The 24,751-nt window shown below is 39.8% G+C and overlaps 1 protein-coding gene across 1 annotated transcript in view; it reads left to right on the forward strand.

Annotated features, from left to right (window-relative positions):
- Nucleotides 1-24,373, forward strand: part of LOC144775420 (tumor necrosis factor ligand superfamily member 4-like) — a 158,449-nt gene extending 134,076 nt beyond the window's left edge. Inside the window, exons 2-3 of the mRNA XM_078659227.1 lie at nt 3,834-3,879; nt 23,080-24,373. Coding sequence (XP_078515353.1) covers nt 3,834-3,879; nt 23,080-23,435 — 402 coding nt within the window. The 3' untranslated portion in view covers nt 23,436-24,373. The remainder of the gene's footprint in view (nt 1-3,833; nt 3,880-23,079) is intronic.
- Nucleotides 24,374-24,751: the final 378 nt, after the last annotated feature.

The raw sequence follows: 24,751 nt of genomic DNA on the forward strand, positions 1-24,751 counted from the left end.
AATAAAAGAGGGCTCACCAACATTCTATTTCCGCACATAAGAAAGAAAAATTAGAGGGATCATTGTTTACAACTGCACTCAGACTATGCAGTGGCAGGTCTGAGTTGCCTTTACAGGGCTACTTCTGTGGGTGGCACAATCAGTGCTGGAGGCCCACTAGTAGCATTTGATTTACAGGCCCTGGCACTCTCAGAGGCACTTTAATAGGGACTTAGCAATAAATCAAATATGCCAGCCATGGAAACATCAATCCATAACACAATTTACAACAGGAGCACTTGCACTTCAACACCGAACAGAAGTGAAAAAGTGCGGCGAGACACAAAACCAGCAAAACAGAGTCAAAACCTGGGAGGGCAGAAAGCAAAAAGACATGGGAAACACACCAAAGTCTAACAGCGGTACATGCCACATGGTGCAGCGATATGTAGGTGGGCCAACAAAGCAAACACAAGGAGATGATGGATGGAGCGCTGAAACTTTTCAGACACTCACCCCCAGTCACAGATCTGGGTTGAATTCATCATCATTCTTTAGCTCACTCCACCACCTCAGTCAGACCCAGCTATATGAAAATCAGTCTTGACCCTGTACCTCATGGGAGCAGCCCAGACCGAACTGCCTAGCCAGGTCTTCCCTGAATCAGAAACAAGCATTCTGGGACCGGTTTCTGGGTAACACCCTTCATCAGCCAGGCTAGCTTGAATCCACTGGCAAAGTGAGCAAGGGACCCACATCTGGGCATACCTGTCCTACTCGGGGTGACAAATGCAAAAACAACAATTGATTGACAGAATGCAGAACAATGTCATGCATTCACCCGAATACAGAGATCTGGGCATGCTGGACGGGGGTCCCTTGCTCACGTTGCCAGTGGGCACAGGGTCAAGACTGATTTGCATATGGCTGGGTTCAAACTGGAATGGCATGGTGAGCAAAAAACTGATGGATTTAGGCCCAGATCTCTGTACTGGGGTGAATGTATGACATTGTTCTGCATTCTGTCCATCAATTGTTGTTTTTGTATATGTAGGGGGCACCATAGGTGCCGCACAAAACCGACAGCTGAGAGCTGGGGGGAAGGAGGGCCCACTACGGGCCCCTAAGGTCCCTTGCTACAAATGTGATAGCTTCTGGTAATTCAGTTATACTTAGAATGATTAGGGACAAGGAAATAGCATGCTCACAGTGTTTTATTAAATTAGTGAAACTTCAAAAGAACGTGAGATATAAGAGTTTGGTTAATTTTCATTAAAAAAACATTAGACTATTCTAGAGATGGCAAACTCAGAATTTACATTCTGAGACTCCCCTGATTGAACTACAAGAATTATTAACAGTTGTATCCTTCACTTGCCTAGCACACTGTAGTCAAGTTGGGGTGATGAAGATGGCCAATATTTAAATAGGTGGTTGGGTGAAGGAAATATTTTACTTATATAGATTGGCTGAGACTTAATAGAATATCATATACAGCTTTACATAGTTCCAGCTTTCAATATTTATTATTTATGAAAAAATGGATGTTAGAGTACACTCTGAACAAATACATACTCTTTGCACCACTATTCCATCTGCATGTCTTTGATGCACTAATAATTTAATTGAAGACTGGTGGAATATGTTCCTGGTATGTCCCCAAATACAGAACTATTGGCAAAATATTTTTAGACAATTGGGTTCTAAATCTGGGGTTCAATTACGCCACTCTCCTGGAGCTGTCTGCTTTGGTTCATTAGAGCATGATATTTGGATGAATATTCATAAGCAGACCATAGATCACATGTACAAAGCATTTTTGTGTTCGCAAATGGGTTGATTCACAGAATCGGTCCAGTTGCAAACACAAAATGTTTTGAAATGTACAAATCTCTATTTACAATTTGGTAACCAATAACTGAAGCGCAAATGGTGTATGCATTTTGGTATTCGGAAGGGGCGTGTTTAGGGCACCCGTTCCTAACACCGAACCGCAGTAGTATGAGTGAATGTTTTGTGACAGAAATGCGGTCACAAAACATTTGCATTTTACTGCCTAGTGTAAGTAGGTGGTAACCCATTTGCAAATGGGAAGAGGTCCCCAAGGAAAACCCTTCTCCTTTGTGAATGGTTGCAAAAAGATTTTTTAAGAGTCTGCAGTGGTCCCATGGACTTCTGCAGCCTCTTAAAAAATGAAAAGACAACTTTTCATTTTTCTTTTTGAAATGCATCCTGTTTTCCTTCAAGGAAAACAGGATGCATTTAAAAGAAAAGTGCTTTATTTAAAAGCAATCACAGACATGGTGGTCTGCTGACTCCAGCTGGCCACTATCCCTGTTATTTTTGCAATTAAAAGTGGGTCGCAAACCAAGGCCTAGCTAATACTCATGTGGTAGATTTATTTGCGTCCCATCGCAAAATGTGAAAACCACACATTTGTACATGGGTCTTTGCGATGACCAAAAAGCAAATTGCAAACAGTCTCTATTAAGTAATCGTAAACACTTACCTTTGTCTATGTGGCCTCATGTTCTTTACAGCTATTACTCTTGCCCAATCTATTATATTGTTGTTATGGAAATCTACTTACCGCACCTAAACTTCTTCAATGATAGGAGAAAATGATCAAGATCAGCCATCTCAGCATCAACATAATGAAATACTTTTTTTAAAATCCTGAGAAAATGATTTAGTGAAGTAGCTTAAAGCTTCAAAGTTAGTAGGTCTCGGAAATTGTTAAAAATTGAATTTTGATCAATTATGTCGCTATTATTTGCTTGTTTTTTCAAGAAATGTTGTGATGTAATGTAAATATTCTTGCACATCCTCAATAAAAAATAAGAATAACACAAACAAAGCACTTGGAAAAAGAGTTTAAATGGGATACTGGGATCCTGCTTATGAGAATTTGATACCTAGATGGAAGAAGCCCAAATCTAAGGGTCTTCCCTAAAAAGGGTGAATGCCCTCACTCATTGAGGCAACATGCATCATCATCGGCCACTTCTCACTGAGGAGTTGAAAAATGTAACTCCCTGGAGGTAAAGTCACAGGGAACCTACGAAGAAATAATTGTACAGGAAGGAGGTTGAAAGCTCTTTATTTCTCCTTCCCTATTGCATGATTAAAAGCAGAATACTCTGGGAAACTGTACAATGCAGGATGAAAAACTCCCAGCTGCAAGATCACATAATTCCAGTGACCCTACTAATATGTGATAATAATATTTGTGTACATTTGTTGTGAGACATTTTGTTTTGGTGATGATATACTGTGTTATTTTTTACTATAATATTTAATATTGAGGCTGCATTGTGTTGTTCTGAGCTTGTTGATTTTTGTTCTGTTTTGACTGCTTTGGTGTGTTGTCCTTGCTATGTTTCTGCTGTGCTGCTATTTTATTTTGTGGTGAGTTATCATGTTGAAATTTTCCATTAAAGATACCAACAATGCTATTACTTTTCAGCCACCAAAAATGCTGTTACTTTTCAGCCAGAAACAGAACAGAATGTTCCAGTGCCAACAACTATTTACCACACTTTAAGGAGTTGCTCACCAATTTAAAGCACCCGTTGGTCCATATTTGTGGCAGAGATCAAGGCTTAACATTGCACTTCCAGTACTCACTTTATTTGATCCAAAAAAGGGTGCTACTATGCTTCATATGAGTCCAGATTTAAACTGTGAGCCTTGACTAATGACCAAAACTGTTACGGCGAGAATTCGGAGTGCAGAAATATGAATATTCTAAGGTTATCAGGGAGGAGTACTCCTTCAAGTAAATTTGTGTTGTGAATGTTGCATTAGATTTCAAAATTCGTTTTTTAAATGGAGATTGTTTTCTTTTTCTTTAGGAGACAAAAGAAGATATTCTGTATACTGAATCAGAACTCATGGAAGGTATGTATATTTTAATATCTAAATGTTGGATGATGTTACTTTTGCTTTAAAGACACTTAAGCTCTGACGCTGCTCAAGCTAGCTTGTTAGAAACCCACAAACAATAATAAAAATAAAATAATATTAATATTAATAATAATTTTTTATAATAAATGTTGTTGTTGTTTGTTGTTGTTGATAATAATAAACATCCTCATCATCATCATAATACAAAGAGTCATAATAAAATGACATTGCTGATAGTGATAACAATGATACTTATACAACTGTGGCTACTTCAGCTACTATTGCTGCTACCACTGATACTAACATTCACCATAATATAGCCAATTTAACTAGTATCTCAATATAACTTCTTGGGGTAGCTTTTAACTCCCAATTTGAACCGGGAGTTCTAGAGTGTGGTACTGATGGACAACGTCAACTTGGCTCAAGACATTTTAATTGTAATAAAGTGGATCCACCGACGTTCCCTCTCATGAGGGCATTTTCAAGTGAAGTCCTTAATTTTGATCTGTGCTTCCAATATCTATAATGACATAGCTGGTTGCAAAATGAGCTTCATTAAAAGCAAGTAATTGTGCCTTTAATTTGGATTTCACAGTTCTTCACTTCTTTTTTTATTTTGTGTTTTTTATTGATGAATTAAAACAATAAATCAGAATATAAACCAATACGTCATTTAGTCAGCAATTTAGTAGGATGTGAACAGATTATTAAAATTAAGTCAAATAAAAAGGTCAAAATGAATGAGTCACCAAAAAGTCAATACACTGAATGATATTATAATAGAAAAGAAGAAAGAAAGCTAGAAAGAGAAAAAAGGGAAGGAAAAAGAAGAGAGTGGAAAGAGGAAAGTAATAAGGATATAAATTATATATTGAGAAACAATTATAATAAAGTAAGAGATGGTAACAAAATATCCTATTACAATTCTATTGTAATATACCATGATTAATAACTCATAACATAGATGAAATTCATCATAAAAAGCTGGTTAGTCTTGTGAAGACATAGTAGCATTAACAATAGCACTATGAGATAAAAAATTGGTAATTGGTAACCACAGTTTGTCATATTTAAATGCTAACTGTAGGGAGTTCAGATTTAATCTGTCCTATCTGGGGTTGCGACATGCTAAATTCCACCAACAACTAATAGAAATATTTTCTTTGGATTTCCAGTTAAGAATAATTACCTGTCAAGCAATTGCTATTAAGAGGTCTACAAGTTTTCCTAGCAATATGCTATGAGACCAGAGTATACCCCTTTGAAAAAAACGGTTATATAATGAAAAAGGTGAGGAAACATTGGTAATAACTTCCACCTTTTGCCAAACATGAGTTCAGATTTCGGAATACATGTGGAAGAGAAAAAAACATATGTAAGTATGAACCAGCATGTGTATCACACAGCCAACAAATATCTTGTTGAACGAGTTTAGTTTTAAAAAGAAAACTGGAGTGTAAAATAATAGCATATTAAAAAAAACAAAGTTTGAGTTAAAATAGTGGAGCTATCTGTAGAATGCACTTTGGCCCACATTTTATCCCAGATGGAAACCAGCCAAGTACAATGCAACTTCAATTCCCATAAAGTATTGTTAGGAAACTTCGGTCTGTCCATATTGAATGGTCACTGCAATTTGTACATGACAGCAGCTTTTGAGAGCAAATTCTTAGAAATCGGACTATTCCGCACATGAGGAGCTGCAAGGTAACAAGAGGTGAGTGACCCAAGTGAAATGTGGAGAGAACCTTTTAGCTCATTATTTTGTGTAAATATATTATTTCAGTGTAAGACCTGGCATCTTTTGCCGTGGTTTCCCCAGTCTTTTTGCTTCTGACCTCCTGTCTGTGACTGTGTGCTGAACTTCATTTTTGCTGGTTTTAGTACACTGAGCACCTTTAGTTTTAGTACTCTGGGCACTTTACCACTGCTAATCAGCGCTAACGTGCATGGGTTCTGTGTATAAAATGTAATGGCATTTAGTTTTGTCCATGATTTGGCATATTTGATTTAATTGTAAGTCCCTAGTACAGCGCACTACATAACCCCACTGCCTGTAAAACAAATGCTACTAGTGGGCCTGCAGCACTGATTGTGCCACCCACAAAAGTAGCCCTTCAGACATGTCTCAGGCCTGCCACTGCAGCTGCCTTGTAACACTTTACTGGTGTATCTTCCAATTGAGAGCAGATAGAAAATTGGAGTTTGGTGCCTCTGGACTCCCAATTTAAAAACAGGGTCACAACTGGGCTTTGTGAATCCACTCTAGACAGTCACACACAAAGGGAGCTGAGGTGTGCCCTGCATATACTGATTGCCCATCACAAGGCTGATGAAGCTTCCTGAGTTAGAGTGGTGGGAGGAATTGACACTTACACCTGAATATGGTTGTACCTATCCCCACACAAAGAGATGCATTACCCCTTATAGTGAGTTTGGAGCAAGGGTCAGGAAGGGTAGGGTCTTGTGCACTACAAAGACCTTTCTTTGAAGTCTCCCTACTTCAAAGGCTAAAATGGCTATAAGTACTGGACCTCTGACACCATATACTCAGAACACTTTCAAACTGAGGACATTATAAAAGAGAGAAGAGCTGTTGTGCTGCCAAGAGGGATGGCCTCTTTGCTGCTTGATTTGCTGTGTTGGCCTGCTGCCTGCTGCATCTTGTCTGGGAGTGAGAGGACTGGACGTTACTCTCTACATCCTGCATCTAAAGTTTCTCCAAGGAGTTAACTGAGCTTGCCTCCTGTTGCCGAAGTCTCAGGGACAGCAAAGACTTCACCTGCACCGTGCTACCAGCACCTGGGCTCCTTTCCTGTGAGTCCTGCTCTACCAAGTGTTGCCAAATTCAGTCCTGGGCTGTTGGAAGTGAGTTTTTGTGCTGCAACAAGAAACTGATGCATCAACCGAAAGTGTCAGTTTGGAACTGGCACATCCCTTTGAAATCGCCGATTCACTGCTGCCTGCTCCAAAGCCATGGTCACCGCTCATTGAGTGCATGATGTACTGACCTCAACATTCAATGCAGCTCTGACTTTGCTGACACCTCTGAAGAATGGCCACTGCGTGAGTCTTGCACACTGTATCACCGACGTCTGTGGTGCACAGTCCCAACACTGACACAGTCTTGACTCTGCGCAGTTTTTGACTGATGCTTTTGACTGATGCATCGCCTTTGGCACAGCAGTTTGACTTCAATTCCTCGGATTCAATGCATCGCACCCTTGACATTTACGCATCATTGATGCCGATTCGCCTCCATCAACCGAGCTTTCACACTCTCAACCAATGCATCACTTCCTTTGCAGAACGCATCATCTCCAAGTGCCAAAGCCTCAACGACCTTGCACTGCTTTCAGGAACTGACCCCTCACCATCACACGTGATACCTCACCTTCTCTGCGCCATGAATCGTCTTTGATTTCCGATGCATCCAAGGTACTGCAAGGGGTTCTGTGTTTTTCCTGTATCCGACCCCGTTCCATCGCGGTCGCACTGAACGTTTATATTTGTCCTCGTCAGGCATGAGCAGACAGCCCCAGTTGGAGCTTTTGACTTCTAAGCACCGTATTTCGATTTAATCTTGTAAAATTCATATCTTGAGTTGTGTATGTTGGATTATTGTCATTCTGGTCTTGTTTTACTCAGATAAACATTGGCTATGCTACTAAACTGGTGTGTAATATGTTTGTGGTGTTTTCACTGTGCCACTGTGTGTGTGTGTGTGCATAAATGCGTTACACATTGCCTCTTTAGTTTTGCCTGACTGCTCTGTGCCAAACTATCAGAGGATGAGCACGGGCAACGTTTGGTTTGTACTACACTCACCCTAACTAGAGTGGTGGCCCTTACTTTGACTGGGTGCATACCTCTCCCAACTAGAGACCCCATTTCTAACATTGAGAGATTGTATGTGGAAGATTGTTCTGAAAAGCAAACACTAGAGTTATCCTTTAATAATTGTGAAATGGTGAAAATACTTGTAACTGTCTACTTTTTCTACAATATGGTTTTACCATTTTTTTAATCAAATTACTATACCAAACAGACTGAAGAAATTTTGACAAAGATGAAACCATAAACAGTTTCAATAAGGAACAAGAATGTGATACAGTAGATGGCAACCAAAGCTTGGGTGGATTAGCCATAAAAAGAATATTTTTGTGAGAAAAAAGGACGTTAGAACCATAACTTGCCAATGTTACAGAAATGCATCCATTAAATGATCCTGAATTTTCTTAATTCCAAAATCCCTGTAATACGTGGAGAAATCTGGAAATGTAACACCTCCACACACTTTGAGATTTTTCACACTAACTGGGGAAAATCTAGGTTTCTTCCCATTCCAAAGAAACGTAGAAACTATGATTTCTTAGGCAGCAAAAAACATCATATTTTTTAACCCGCAGCATCATAAGAAAAAGGTTTACAATTGGGAGATTCATCATCTTGATTGTATCAATGAGACCCCACCAAGATAAAAAATAAAGGAGACTATTTTTGTGTAAGCTGACAGACTTTAATAATTATTTCATTTGTATTGATTTTCAGAGTATCCCTCATAGAATTACAATACCAGATCCCAAGAATGTGTTTATAGTCATATTCTAGGATAACCTGCTGCAAAAAATTGGTCTTTTATTTTGCATGTCATCATTGTCCCGCACGCAAGTGGTGGTTACCCTCCGGAGTGATCGTTGATCTCCATGATCCAACAGGCGCACTTCAACCTGAGCAAGATATCTCTCTTCTACTATTTTGCCCTTACTGAGTTCTGCCTCTCCTACCACTGCTATAGGAGCAGCCCCATCCCGCCTTTCTCGAAGGTGGGCATTTGCTATCGATCGTACAGACACATTGTGCTGATTGTGCCCACTCTATAACCCCTGCGGGATAGAAGATACCCATTTTATACACAGTTTCTTTTTCACCAGCAAAATTAGTACAAGTAGAAGCAATTTCTGTTTCTTGGGTGATGTAATTATTGACCCATTTTCCTCCAGGATACCATAAATCACCAATACAAGGCTTACCTTAATTTCTCTATCCAGTATCTCAGACATAACCTTACCCGGTAACTAGTCATAATATCGACTCCAAAATATCGAAAGGCCAAAATATCGAGTCAAAAATATCGAGTATAGGAAAATATCGAAAAAAAGAATATCGAAGTAGAAAATATCGTATTATTTAATGTGAAAAAAATATCGAGTACAAAAATATCGAGTCAAAAATATCGAGTATAGGAAAATATCGAAAAAAAGAATATCGAAGTAGAAAATATCGTATTATTTAATGTGAAAAAAATATCGAGTACAAAAATATCGAGTCAAAATATCGAGTAGTATTAATAGCGATATGTAGTAATAGTAAAAAATATCGAAAAAGTATAGATAAAATGTTAATAAAATATTATTAATAAATATAAAAAATAATATATATATTTATATAAATATAGAAATGTATGTTAATGTTTAGGAGCGGGATGTTGGGTTAATAGGGGATAAGGGTGGGGAGTAATTTAAAAATATGTAATAAAAAGTGTAAAAATCTATAAATGTAGTATAAAATTTAAAAAATACAAATGTTTATAAATATAAACGCAAAAACCATTACAACGCATGTATTTACAACGCATGTTTTTACAACGTAGGTACCTTTACAACGCATACCATTACAATGTAAGTATTGGTAAGTATATAATTATGTTTAAAATGTAATATGTTTGGGTTTTTTTAAGGGGTATTTTTAGGGTTCAGGGTCAGTTTTGGGTTTTTGGGTAAAGGGGTATTTTTAGGGTTCAGGGTCAGTTTTGAGTTTTTGGGTAAAGGGGTATTTTTAGGGTTCAGGGTCAGTTTTTAGTTTTTGGGTAAAGGGGTATTTTTAGGGTTCAGGGTCAGTTTTCAGTTTTTGGGTAAAGGGGTATTTTTAGGGTTCAGGGTCAGTTTTTAGTTTTTGGGTAAAGGGGTATTTTTAGGGTTCAGGGTCAGTTTTTAGTTTTTGGGTAAAGGGGTATTTTTAGGGTTCAGGGTCAGTTTTCAGTTTTTGGGTAAAGGGGTATTTTTAGGGTTCAGGGTCAGTTTTTAGTTTTTGGGTAAAGGGGTATTTTTAGGGTTCAGGGTCAGTTTTTAGTTTTTGGGTAAAGGGGTATTTTTAGGGTTCAGGGTCAGTTTTTAGTTTTTGGGTAAAGGGGTATTTTTAGGGTTCAGGCCAGGTCAGTTTGGGGTTTTTGGGGTACAGGGGTACAGGGTAAAAATAAAATAAAATTAAATATAAATTAAATAAATTAAATTAAATTAAATTAAATTATATTAATTTCAATTAATATACATTAAAAAAATTAATATATACTTTACAATACTTACTTACTTACTTGACTATTTATGTATCATTTTACATATATAATGTGTATAATCCGAAGTCGATAAATCACAAAAACGATATTTTAGTAGTCTATATATTGGAAGTCGATATTTTTGTAGTGTTAGGGTTATTTAGCTTACAAACGATATATTTGTAGTCGATATATTGTTTGTCTATATTATTGAAGTCGATATTTTATAGACTCGATATTATTTACTCGATATTTTTGTAGTTAGTTAAATAAGTATATAAACTCGATATTTTTGTAGTCGATAATTAGTCAACGATATTTTGGCAACTCGATATTTTGGCCGTCGATAATATTTCAGTGATCCCCTTACCCACTTCTTGCCAAAAGAGCTGAATACTGGGACATTGCTTAAACATGTGCACATCATCCTCCTTCCCCGTACCACATTTGTGACTTCACTTCACCGCTTGATTACCCATCCTCTATAGACTTTTTGAGCGGATGGTTCTTCTTTAAAAGTTTGGATTTCCCTGATTCATACAAGGTAGACATTGATACTTGCCAGAAGTTTGTTAGCTCTGGTTTGGCAGGTCCCTTCTCCAGATCTCCTCTGGCAAGGTGACACCTCCACCCAAGCCTTCCAGTATCAACCAATACCATTTAGCCACCTACTTCTTTATGGGAGAACCATCATGTAGTTAATATTCCAAATCAGCCTTATCTCTGCCTTACTGGGCCAGTCCAGGTGCCCAACTGACCAATTATTATTATTTAAATCTGGACACCCATCCTCTGGTATCTATGAGATATCTTCCCAGAATAGCAAACTTCCTTCTAATTTTACTCCACCTATTTATACCAGACTCTCTAAGGGGCTTTGCTAAACAGCCTTGTAGACACTCCGGATTTCTAGGTGATTTTCAAATGCGACAAACTCACTATAATATGATATAACATAATATAACATGTGTATGTGTAAAGCGCACATTCACCCAAAATTATCTTGGCGCTGAATAACAAATGTTTATTGTTACCCAACTCAATGATATCCCTAAAGCGTGTCTAATATGTTCCCAAAGCCTAATTACTGTGCTCAAAGTTTTTGATCGAACCTTTGTAAAGCATCATCAAACTTGTCAAGAAAATGCGTATTGCCCAGTTGCAGCATTTTTAACTTTGCTCAGTGCATGAGGCCTATCTGTGAGTGATCCACACCCAGTAACAACCTTCTAACATTCTTCGGTTAGAAGCGCCAAAAGCAAATTTGGAAGATCGGGCTGCTATACCTCCATTCGCCGTTCTCCTGCGCAGGTATTTCCATGAAATACTGATACCTCCAGAGGCCAAAATAAAACTATACAGTTCCCCACTGCAACTTCCTAAACCACTCCTTTTCAAATGATAATGGATTTCATTAAAAAGGAAGGTAAACTTGGGTATTACCAACATCTATAAAATAAAGGATCACTCTATAACTGTCAACGGGAGACTCATCCATGTTTTTAACAATTTGTTTGCCTCCATCATAGCTTTACTGAAGTTGACTTCCATCCAGTCCAACTTTTGCACTACTAAAACACCAAGATACCATATCCCTCTCTTTAATAGAGAACTATCACACAGGATGTTTCAAGCCATAATTTCATTTTCTAGCACATTCACCAGATCGCCAAAAACCTCACTGAATCTCTCCATTTTCTGCTGCATAATGGGGCATGATCCTGCCAAATCTGAGGGATAAACCATCAAATCGTCTGCATATAATACAACCTTCCTCTCACATCCATTACATACAAAAGGCTTAATGCCTGGATTAACAAATGGCTCAATAGAGCACAGTAGAACCTTTGAAAAATAATATAATGACAATTTTCCAAAAGTCTCTGAACTTTCCAGTAATTACATAAGGATAGGTCAAGTCGGAACCAGGAAACAAACAACAAGTGGAGGTGGAAAATATACAAATATCCAGTCTGAAATATAAAAAAACCCAAAGATACCTCCAAAGATGCAATTAAACATTTCACTTGGATGCTAAGCTTCTTGCTCCACTTCAATGTAATTTCCATTGAAATGAATGGGCACTCCATGACGAGTTACCCTTGTCATTAGCATCCAAGTGGTTAAGCAGAACAACAAAATCATGAAGTAATAGAAGAATTCACTTCCATATCTTCAGGTCTGTGCTGTCTGATAAAATCTCTGAGGTTGCCATTGTGATCAAAAGTTAAAGTATTATCTTTGTACGTGACCTTAAATTAAAAAAACAGGGATGCACCAAACCATTTCTAGTATTCATGGATTTCAGTTGTCGGCAATATACAAGAAGTTGGTTCCTCCTAAGTGCTGTAGCTTTGGAGACATTTTGAGAAAAAATACTTTGTTCCCTGAGCAGTACAATTCTCTGATTTCTTTACCTGCTGAAAAAACATCCATCAATACTGTGTACTGCAGGAAGAGAATGATGAGGCCCCTAGTCCATGGGCTAGACGAACAACATACCTAAGGGACTAAGCAATGAGCCCTTTGGATGTTCATTGGACCACGAGCTATTAGGTGAACAAATGAGGGAATATTATTTTGTAAGAATGAGATCATGTTGGAACCTTCAGATCCCTCTGGTATGCCATACAGGCAAAGATCATTTGTCATGTTTCTGTTTCACCAGTTTTCTTTTAAATATTGTTCAATTTCCTTGACCATATGGGAAACTTCCGGCATGGAATCTTTAATATCACTCACTCTCTGTTCAATAACAGATATTCTCTTATCGTGAAAAGACCATTTTACCTGAATTCTTTGAAGAGCTCCATTGGTTTGAACTGCAAAATGTTTCAGGGCTCTAATCTCTTCCATGAGATCATTGAAGGTCAAGGGGGGAGTGATTTGAAGGGAGAGTCCACATCCTTTTTGGGCCTTTTAATAGAGGTAGAGGCATTAGGCTTTTTAGAATCTTCCCCTGAAACTTGAGGAGAATCAGAGCACATTTGTGAAAATTACCTCCTCTTCCATGTTGGCCCCAAAAGGTATGTTATAAAGATCCTTCTGATACTTTTTAGTCTTGATAAGGGATGGAGATTTAAAGGAAAAAGAAGTAGGTTTTGTGGCAGGCATCTTTCTTTGAGATCTCTCCAAAAGGTCACAGGAAAGAACAGCATGTGCCAAACTGCTCAAGTAATAACAGGTTAATAGCGGTGTCAAAATGATTCTAAGTAAGGGCTCTCAATCTGGACTTGGCAACTAATGCCAATAGAAGAAACAGGATCAATGTTATGAAGGGGTGGTATCTAGCAACATTTAGGACCACCAATGACTTCTCAATCCAGAAATAAAACTGCAGCAAGGTAGGCACAAATATTCCTCAAATTGTTGCCAGGTAGGTGAAGGAGCAAATAACTCCACACGCTAGCACAAAAATTAAACTGGCGTCTTTAAGAGAGTGCATGTCAAGTCAGACACTGAAGTAAAAGCACATCATTGCTGAAGTTTCATAAAAAATAGGCAGAGAGTATTTTTTTTTTTATAAATAAGCTAAACAAAAGTGCTAGGTCTTTAGCTTTGGAAAGAGAAATAAAACAAAGCAAGCTGCAACAATTTTTTCCCCATTAATCAAATGGCCTTAGCCAAAATATGCTGCATTCAGAAATGTTATTGTACCTTTCAGAAATGTTTCAGTGTGTTGCTGTCACTGTTCCCTGTAAGGTGCACGCACGCACACCTCTGTCCTCCCGAATGCGCAGTGCTGTGTGTGAATCACACATTCGGGACACATCCCTGGAGAGCATTTTTGCGTCAAAAGGTAGACTTGCTGCCTTTCTTTTCTAACTAGAGTACTGCTGCGGGCTGATTGTGGGCCTTTTGAAAGTATTTAATGTTAATCACATCACCCGTCAAGGGCTGCATTTAACATAAATACTTTCAAAAGGCAAACAAGAAATGAAGCAAGTCCACAAACACGAGGTGTGTTTTCAAAATCATCTGAAAGCACGCGTTTGTGCTTTTAAACATGATGCATTTCTTTTCTAAATAGAGCGCAGCTGTGGGGCTGATTGTTTACCTTTTGAAAGTATTTATGTTGAATGCAGCCTATGACGGACACTGTGATTAACATGACTACTCTCAAAAGGCCCACAGTCAGCCCTGCAGCTGTGCTGCATTAAGAAAAGAAATGCAGCAAGTTTAAAAGCACAACATGTGCTTTCAGATGATCCTGGATCCTGAAAGCACACTTTGTGCTTTTAAACTTGCTGCAATGCCCATAGTTATAAAAGGGCTTCAGCCCCACCCAGTCGTGTGTCTCAGCCTGGGCTGCTGCAGCTCGAGCTGGACGGTGTCTGTAGTCTTTACTCTGGCACGCCTGAGTTTTTCACAGGTCTTTAAAGACCATTTGCATATTTATATACCTTTACAAAGTGGTTATAGAGGCTTAGTTTTTTTATGGTTCCAGTACCCACTGGGCCCCCACTTTGCCTATTCCTTACATTTGTATTTTACATTTACTGCCATAGTGTGAGAATGCATTCAATGAAAAGGAATATTAAGTAGGGTTGTCAAAAGAAAAATGCCAGTCGTGTTGTTTAAAGAGCCTGCAAAGACCTCACCATGACACTAAATAGGGTTATAAATAAAAAAGTATGTATTCATTTGTAATGTGACGTTTCTGTCTTTGTTCCCTTTAATCATCAGTCATGGATCATTCAGGCAGCCCTAGAACATAATTAAAAGTGCTTTCTATTTATATTTGCTGTTCGATGTGCTGAAAATATGGCTTTAGGTGACTGCCTTTTTTTGTACGGTCTGAGACATCAAAATAAAAAGCTGGCAACCCTAATTATAAGATTGGTAGTTTGTTGCAGGATCAGCACATTATTTATTTCCTCCACCCTCGATCTCTGATTAATGCTATACTAGCAATAGTTTAACTTATATCTGAAACCATTGCCGCTGTCGATGACAAGCTGAGTTACTTCAAGTGTCAGGGAATGCACCCTGCATTCAGACAACTCACTCCTCATTCTTGCCCTTCACTTTCCTGCTCATCCTGCACTCACAGTGATCACAAGACATTCACACTGATCACAAGCACTCACATCATTCACACGCTCACCCTGCACACACAGTGATCACTCTGCACTCACAATACACTTGTGCGGTTCACCCTGTACCTCACCCTGCAGTCACACAAGCACACTACTCACCCTGCACTTGTGATACTTCACTCACCTGTCCCCCTCACTGTTCAATCTGCAATCTCACTCAAACAAGCCCATCACTAACCATGCATTAATTCGTCCCACTCTTCACTTACATCCGCACCCAAATTCATATGATCACCTCACTCACACTGCAGTCACTCCTCTTACCCTACTCTTACACTGTCGCATCGCTTACCTTGCACTCACATGGGCACTCCAGTGCGGAGGGTTAAGGTGCCTGCTACAAAGAACGTGTACACTGCAGATCACAGAACTGAGTGTGAGTAAACTATGAGCAGCAATATTAAAACATTTAATGTTCAGGCATTCCTTATGTTCAAATGCACTTCGGTGAACTTCAGTGCACCCTTAAGATGGGGGCTATGGGGTGGAGCAGGAAGTTAAGAGGGATTTTAATGTTCACTGACTATTGCATGAGAAAGATTAATAGTGCTATTGTGCTGTCTCTCTTGAAGTTATTTGTATTTCTCTTCTCTGAAAGGAAGCAACTGAACCACCTTATAGCCTACCATTTTGTGAAGAGAATGAAGGGGCTGGAATGGCACTATGTATATGATATGTTTTGAAATATTTCAATAAAAAGATTGTAGATAAAACAAAAATGTTTGTCAGAAAGGTGCTATAGAGAGATGAGGTGCATTGTTGGTCAGTGGTAGTGAGGGAACTCATGGAGAAGGAGGAAATGGGGGAGGGGGCTCCAAAAAAGAGTGTTGCACAGTGTGCGACCAGTGCTAGGGCTAGCCCTGGCTGGGAGTGTTAGCCTCCCTCAAAGTTCGTTTGTAGTTGCTCCCCTGATCACAGCGTCATTAATGGGCTTGAGTTAACATAAATTCTTTCAAAGGCAAACCACCAGCCCCGCATTTAGAAAAAAAATAAGAACGTTTTATATAGTGCAAACTCATCCCAAAAGTATTGGAGCAATTTACGTGATTTATTTATTTGTTTATATGCATGGAGAGATTCATTGATTTTCAGAGAATCACAGGATGTTAATCTGACCCAAGACTGAGACTCAAAACCCATCTCCTAAGTCGGCAGCTCCAGCATTAAGCCACAACCACTACCACAAGAGCGGAAGCATTTTCAATATTATATGCAACTTTATGCAACTTTATGCAACAAACAACCATTGACAAAGCCAATAGTCCTGGCTTCTTGTAGGTGTAGTGTTACTTGTATTATATATCTGGATGCAATGACAGAAGAAGCAAAATATCAGTCGGGTGGCACACTATGATAAGCACAGATTTTTAGCTTAATTGGTTTTAAGCCAATTGCATCGGTCATGCCCCTTTGAAAGACCCCCTACTTTTTTCATCCCACTTAAAGCCCTGGCCCACATGTGCAGTCGGGTTCTTGGCGCACATAGCCTGGGCTGCAGCACACAGAGACCTTACTCTGCGGCACACAGAGGAAGAAAATTAGAGGGAACATTGGTTGTTGTTAATAAAAACCTCCTTCAGCAGCAAGACAAGAGCGTTACAATGATTGCAGAAAGGCTTTCAAAAGATTTGCTTAGTTAGAAGATGCATTGAATTGAAAGGCAGAGCAGTATTATTTTAAATCATTATTATCTTTGTCCTGCTGTAAAGTTAAATCTGTGTGAAAGAAGCCTTTGACAGCAGTAGAGATAAAGTGAGAGCATAAAAAGCTGGTAAATTACCTCAGCACTTCTTCCAAAATATGACAGGCATGACACACTCAAAAAAATAAATTTGTGGATTTTTTAAAGAAGTATTTCACATTTCTGTAGAATAGATAAACATGCTCACTCTTCAATAAATCTGTCATAACATATTGAAAAGCCGACTGGAGTAAAGCGCCCACACTTACTAAAACAAACACATCCTGTTTCTTTTTACATGTCAGTTAACAGGCTAGAAAATAAACTTTTTTTCAAGGAAACTGGTGGCACAAGTTGCCTTATTATCTTATTCTATTTTGTGCAGTCACAAGTCATCCTAATGCCACTACATTCTGAAGGTCCTGTACACCACAGCCCTCACTAAACTGTGCTTGCCATCCTGAGCTTCCAAGCCATGCCCACCACAGTTCTACATTTCAAGCTCTGCTTTGTTTAGAATTTGGATGTATTTAACTGTACTCAGTATTGGAGTGATAAATAAAAAAATTAATTTGTTACCCAAACAACTAGGAACCCAATCTTTCCGCTTGTGCCTCAGAAAGAGATTAAACACCCATTTGTCCAATCAGTACTTTAACTAAACTCTACTATACAACTCTGTTGGCAGGCTAATCTGTCCGATCAATTTATATCCTTTGCCTTCCATCGCTCTCCTCCTTCACGCTTCACCTCTTACTCCTCCTAAACATTCTCTTATTGCCTCCATTTACCCTGTTATTATGATGTATCGTGCTGTAACACCCAGGGGGTCAATACGATGTTGGGCAGAATCGCTTCCACCCGACACCGACTCGGTCATGGGACCGACCGACCGACCGACACCCGGTCGCCGGTCCCCCTCGTCCCATTAGGATGCAACCAAACACTGTTCCGCCGCATTCCTATATTTCACTACGGGAAGATGCAGTACGGCCATAAATCGGCTGCAATGCATGATCCCATAGTGAAATGGGAGGTGCGGTTCATCCCTGCACCCTGTGGCAGGCACCACAAGGTGCCTGCCACAAGGTGCAGGGATCGACGGGGGCACCATAGGAGTCCAATCGGCCTCGAACCGGAGGCCATGTACCCAAGGATACCCTGCTGGAGGCCCCCAAACACGCTTTCCGACATGGTTTCCATGTCATACAGGCCGGCATGGAAACCATGTCAGAAACTGTCAGCGTACTCTCAAGGGTGGAAAGGACCACCCTCGAGATTCCTACCCAGCTTCTGACTGGCGGACGGACTCTCTGAGTCTGTCGGAAGCCAGCTGGAATGACTGGTCAGTTTCCTTTACGACCACCTCCATCGTAATGAGGTGGTCGGAAAGGAAGCTGAGCGGCCCATTACGATGCGGAAGTAAAGGCTCTGACCGTAGGTTGGAGCCTTAATGAGCTGCATCGTAATCGGCCCTCCAGTGTTTCATTTGCCCCGGTATTTGAAGGTGGGGCCACCAGCACTCATTTTTTTAGACTGGCACTGATTGTTGCTCATCAGACCTAGACCAAGACTGTAAAAACTATGCAAGGCAGAAAGAAGGAAGAAGAGAAAGATGGGAAAAACCATGACAAATGAAGAAAGTAGGAACTTGCACAAGTGAGATAAGTGGGCAGGTATTGTCTGGTGGTGGGTTAAAGAGGCAAGAGGTGGAATGAAGATTGAACAGCCTTGGTATTTGGCATACTGACATTCAATAACTTCAGCCTTTGACTTGTGTGCAAAACGTTGGGCCCTGGCACTTATGTGTTTATCAAATTAGGCACTGCTAATACCACCATGTGTAGCAGTGCTGCATAAGACTGTTAAGTAACATTAAATAACAATGAGATTGCCTTTCCAATTGATTACTATATGTGTCTATAATACTTAGCTGTGAACACACTACCAGCCTACCGTGGTTGTACAGCGAATCTACAAAAAGGAAGTTCTAATCTATACATAAAGGACCACTAAAGAAAATAGACTGCAATGGTTGTAAATGGGTGAAAAAACTGTATTAAGAATTCAAAGGAACTATTTAGTTTCTCAGGTGACCTTAAGCTCTGTAGGAAGGTCTAAGGCGGTAAAACAATGTTTGCAAGATACCATGAATTAAATTTACTGGGCTACCTCACAATACTAATGTCTGTTCGAATACTGTATGGTTTTGGGATTTTTTGGTTCTGCTGTTTAACTAGGCATGACCTTACAGGGGCATGACAAAAATTTGAAGAAGGAAGAAATTGTTTAATGTTTTTGCAATGTGGGTGGGCAAACCCTGACCAATGCAGTGTGTGAGAAGATTCTGGCAGCAAGTGAAACATATGCAGCACTACCCAATGTAATCACAGTAATTTTCGGCCACACTGATTGCCCACCTCAAATGCCTAGCCACCATTAGTCGTACAGCATTGTGGTCCACACTGTCACACACAGCAATTCAATGATTAAAAAATAAGTCCAAACGTATTTTCAATGTACACCTTAGTGGCAATCAAAATGACGCTGCTCGCAAATTAACGTATGTCAATCTTTTTCTTTGCTGAACCCACAATGTGAATCCTGAAGCAACATACCTCCCAAGTATCAGATGAGTGGAATAGTCAAGCCGTGTTCAGCATAGTAAACGACCTTCGGATAGGTGTGGCGTACTTTGACGCGATTTGATGTGAGATGGAATATAGGAAATGTACACTGTATTTTCGGGTATTTTTGAAATATTGAATTGCTGCGTGACGGTGTGGACCAGAATTGATGAACTTTTCCAATATACTCTTTTTAGGCCCTGAAGGTGCCTAGTGCTGGTAAACGCGTTGGCTGCGTTTGTCTATTTATGTGTGAAGAAAAGAAAAAAGAAAAGCTTGAATAAAGAAAAACATGCAAGCAGAAGATTGAACCTGTGTCGTTTGTACTGACCTATTTTGTGACTTTGCTTGATATTTGTTTGGTTGCCTCACACGATTGCATACATGTATCCCATGCAGTGTGTCTTTTTCCAGGGCTTCAGGAATTGAGAAAGGTTAAAAAAAAATTTGGGGGAGGCATGGAACCATCGAAGAGGACATCAGATTTTTGGAGAAAACGCAATGTAATTAAATTTGCACTTAATTGTGAGGGTCCTCAGAATGAGTGTAAAAGATTGTGTGTGACGTATTCTGGGTTTCCAACCTCATCGTGGCATATTTATGTGGATTTGGTGCAGGGAAGCACAGCAAGCCACAGTGCTGGACTGCACCGAGTCAAAGTGAATGAACAGGAATGCGGCATATCTATGCCGTACTAAGCATTCCAGTCATTTCCCCCTGTGCAGGCTCCTTTTCGGCAGCCTAGCGCCAGCGCTGGAACCCTTGCACCTGTGCAAGGGTGCCTGCATTGCATGCAGGATTGTTTTTGTGCAGGAAGGTGCACCATTTAAATATCTTCGATGTGCTATACCTTCAGTGCACTTATTTTGCACTAATCTACTGTTTCTCACGCTTCCAATGTATATTCTTAAAAAAAAACACTTTATACCAAACCCCCACACAATGATTGACCCCTTGTTGGTCTTCTGTGAACAGCAGTGCGCCATTTGTGCTATTTAAGCAGTTACTTATTTGGAGCCTCATTCATGAAAAGTGACGCATCGCTGCGTGAAAACAGCGATGCGTCACTTTTCACTGCGCCCTCCTTGCAACACCAATGATGCGTCATATTTACAGTATGACGCATCATTGCGCAAGGAGTTACAGATACGTCAGTATTTCTGACGTATCTGTATGGCGCAAAAGTGGCGCATTGCTGGAGTGTGTCACAAAAGTGACGCAACGCCAGCAATGTATCCTTTCACATGGGGCAAGCCCCTTGTGAAAGGGCCTGCGTCAGTCTTACGCCTGCTGTGAGGCAGGCGTAAGAAATTGATGCATTTGTGTCCTAGAAGTGGCGCAGTGAAATCACATAGATTTCACTGTGTCACTTCTACGACCCTTTCTTGCGTCAATACGCCCCCCTTGCATACATTATACCTGGCGCAGGTATAATGTGGCGCAGGGGTTTACAAAGTGACGCATCTACCTAGATGCATCACTTTGTAAATATGACGCAACAAGGCGCATTTTTTACACCACTGGTGCGTCACAAAAAGTGACGAACCGGCGGCGTAAAAGTGACGCATACCCTCATGCATGAGGTCCTTAGTTTTGATGTGCTTTAATAGGTGTACGTTTTTGTATCTTATGATGATAAACATGTCATTTTGATTGACTAAAAACATTTATGAAATATTATTTGACCACTATTATCAAGAAACTCAGTTGCAGGGTCACAGGACTGACAGTTTAGTGGGAGTTTTGAATTGTGTCCAACTGTCTCAAAAACAGGGCTAGAGGGTATCCTTTGGTTTACAGCAGGGCTGTTGCTCTGTCCTTGTTGCACCCTTTCATAGATCTACTTTACAATGTATCAGTTGTAGGTTTCTGGATGATGTACTGGCTTAGAGGTTAGTGCTTATGATTATCTCAATGGCGCTTTTACTCCGATTTAATGATAATCGAATATATTTGTTTGTCAGTTATTGGAGTGTGGGTTTCCATTGTGGTACAGCGGTAGAAAAGAGTGGATTTTAATTTGAGCAGCTTAAGTATTTTGGCTGTGGACTTATCACAAGTAGTAGTGCAAATGGCTCCGTGACAGAGGTATAGATTATTCTAAATGTGCCAGCGGTATATGTGTAAATTTGTTCAATTAGTCCACACCGTAGTTTCAGAATAATTGAATTAGATCAGTAGATTACCTTCATTTTACAATACCTTTAGGTTAATCCTAATGGCTCTGCTGACTAGCCTCAGTTAAGTCCAAATATATCACTGCAATAGTTTTACTTAGTCTAAATGGCTCACTAGTTTCAGGGTGGCCAGTAGAACATTGGAGCATAGCTCCGCAGTGGTTCAAAAGACTCATATAAGGGCCTCATGAAAGTTATCCATAGCGGACTTGCGCCAGTCACAGAAATATCTCAAAGGCTTATTCATAGGACATCATCATAATTGCTAACATGCTCCTTCGAACCCGAGCTACCTTGCCGGGAGCCTGTTTTGCCATATTTGGGGGGATTATTGTGTCCAGAGGGTCGTTGTCCTTATTTGTGACGCGGTCCAGGAGCACGCTTTACATAAACTACTTGAGAGTATTATACACGTCGCTGTGTGACATCCAGGATAAAAGTTTTTCATTAATTATTTCGTAGTGACAAGATCTTTGTATTCTTCGTTATCAACTCTTAACAACGGCGGCTTTTCTGAGCCTACCTTTCTTGGAACCAGTCAATTTATAGCAGCCTTACCCGGTTTATGACTTAGATTTTCTGTCATTGGCCTCGGTACCTGCTTCATACCTGAAATTACTTATACTTCGCTGGTCATTTACGGTTCCAAACGAACATCATTGACCTAGCCCTGACGAAGTTACAACACGTAACGAAACGCGTTGGCTGTGTATGTCCTTTTTGGTAAAATTACCTAAATGAAGAAAAAGAAAACTCAAGATCACAAGTTCCAGCCTAATTCCTTTGAGTGCGCCTTCCATTCTGTTTTATATTTGGTTGTTTTTTGTGCCCAAGGACAACGGGCGCAGGAAGTGTGCTGCACCATTCTTAATTTCATTTGGACTAGTGTTTCGGTTGTGCTAAACCTTGGTCTTGTTGTCCTGTTGTTTCTGTTAATATAATTGCTAACACTGAAGGGTGTAGATTTTTGTCAACGGTTAGTGCTTTTAGAGAAGGGTTGCCAGAGTTGAGAATCCTTTTATTAGAATATACTATTGGTAGGCATTTTGTGGTTAGCTTGCTAACTAGGACTTAGTTCAATTATAGAAAGTATACTCCACTGCAGTTGGTGGATTGATCTCTGTTGTCAGCGTAATAAAGGGTAAAAAAAAGTGCTTCGTTTCAGACAAATGTTTTAAGATATTCTCATGCTATTGCACTCATACAAAGATGCCTATGGTAAGCTCGGGTTGATTGTGAAAAGTGTCAATCTCTTCATTGTCTTCTATTTTAGGAGAGCCTGGTGAGCCCCGCAAACTGATCTGGCGCTTTGGCAAAAACAACATAGAGAACCACTCGGTCAACATCACCAAAGATGGCTGCTACCTTATATGTGTACGTGGAAGTCTTGAGAGCGAGGGTGACAAGACAGACATCAAGGCCTACAGGAACAGAAAAGGTGAAAAGCCAGAACTCATCCTCGAGGAGCAGATGACCAACACAGTGATGAATTTGTTGACCCTTCAAACATTCTATAAGGGAGACACAATGAATGTCACAGTCGGCTCCGAAGCTAAACTGGGCATTTTATCCCTAAAGCTAACTTTCCTGTTGGAGATTCCGCTTGATGAGGCTGACCCTACACCTTAGTAGATGGAAATTTCCAAGGTGTAGATTAGTTTTTCCCATGAGCCATGCATTCCCATTGAATGAAGTATTTAATGCTGAAGGCACGTGAAACTGAACAGACTTGCTCAAAAGAACCATGTGTGCCACTGAAAAACAAGACATGCTCAGGATTCATTTATGTCTGTACATTATGAACAGTTCATACCACAGATAGTCTGATTCAAATGTGCTAACTCTTAATATTGGATGTTCAACATTAAGCTAGATATTTATGAAAGGAACAAAGATGTGTGCAATTCTTCTTTGATGAACCTTCAACAATAAGCTCTGTATATCAAATTACATGTATTTTGTTTCTTCCACACAAGGTGCAGCTTTTGCTCTCTGTTAAAGGTCATCAGCCCTATTTATTGTTGCTTTATAATTCTTGTGCCCCAAAGGGCAGATAGGATCTTATACATTGATGGGTGTACGATGAGGGACAGCTTGACCAAGATGGCAGATGTGACTTCCCAACACCAAGATGGCAGCTTGCACATGCTACATTCCAGTTCTAATACACCTGTTATTTTCTTGGCTCTTCCCTGTAGCTCCAGAAGCCAAAGTACCTCAGACCCGATCTAAAGACGGTGCTATCTCGACTGTCTTTAGGTTGATTGATAAAAGCATTGAACTGAGCTCCAAGAACAGTTACACAATTTAACCTGCCGTCTAATATGACCAAATTATATCACTACTAATATGATAAATGTCACCAATGAGCTAAAGTGGGAGCTTCCACTCCAGCCTCTCCTAGCACTATAACATAAATTGGAAAGGGCATCTCCCATTCAGCTTGTGAATTCCCTTGTCTGACCACCATAATTCGCAGAAATATTATTTAACTTTATTATCCACAAGCCTTTTAATCACGTCCCCTGAGCCTCGTGGTCAGTCCATTCTGAAGAAACCCCTAGATAACAAGCATTTGCAATGCAATAGGTCTCGCATTTACGAGAGTTTGAGCTATTGGCATTGTAAATGACAATGCCTTTTATTTATGTGTTGTTGTTAAAACAGATAAATAAAAGGCATTGTCATTTACAATGCCAATAGCTTAAACTCGCACAAATGTGAGAACTTTCGCATTTGTAAATGCCACCCTCCGTGCTATGAAATTAAATAAAACGCGTTAGGAGAGAGCATGTCCTGCCTGCAACAGTTAGCAGGGCAAAGCTATTTGAGAAAATAGTGCTTGGAGGCTGTAATTAAAGCCTACTGAGTAACAACACACGAAACAGGGGGTGCCGCCATTGGAGATTACAAAATGAGACAAGGCAGTACTAAGGAGGGACTAC

The sequence above is a fragment of the Lissotriton helveticus genome, chromosome 1_1, assembly GCF_964261635.1.
Source record: "Lissotriton helveticus chromosome 1_1, aLisHel1.1, whole genome shotgun sequence".
Classification (NCBI taxonomy): domain Eukaryota; kingdom Metazoa; phylum Chordata; class Amphibia; order Caudata; family Salamandridae; genus Lissotriton; species Lissotriton helveticus.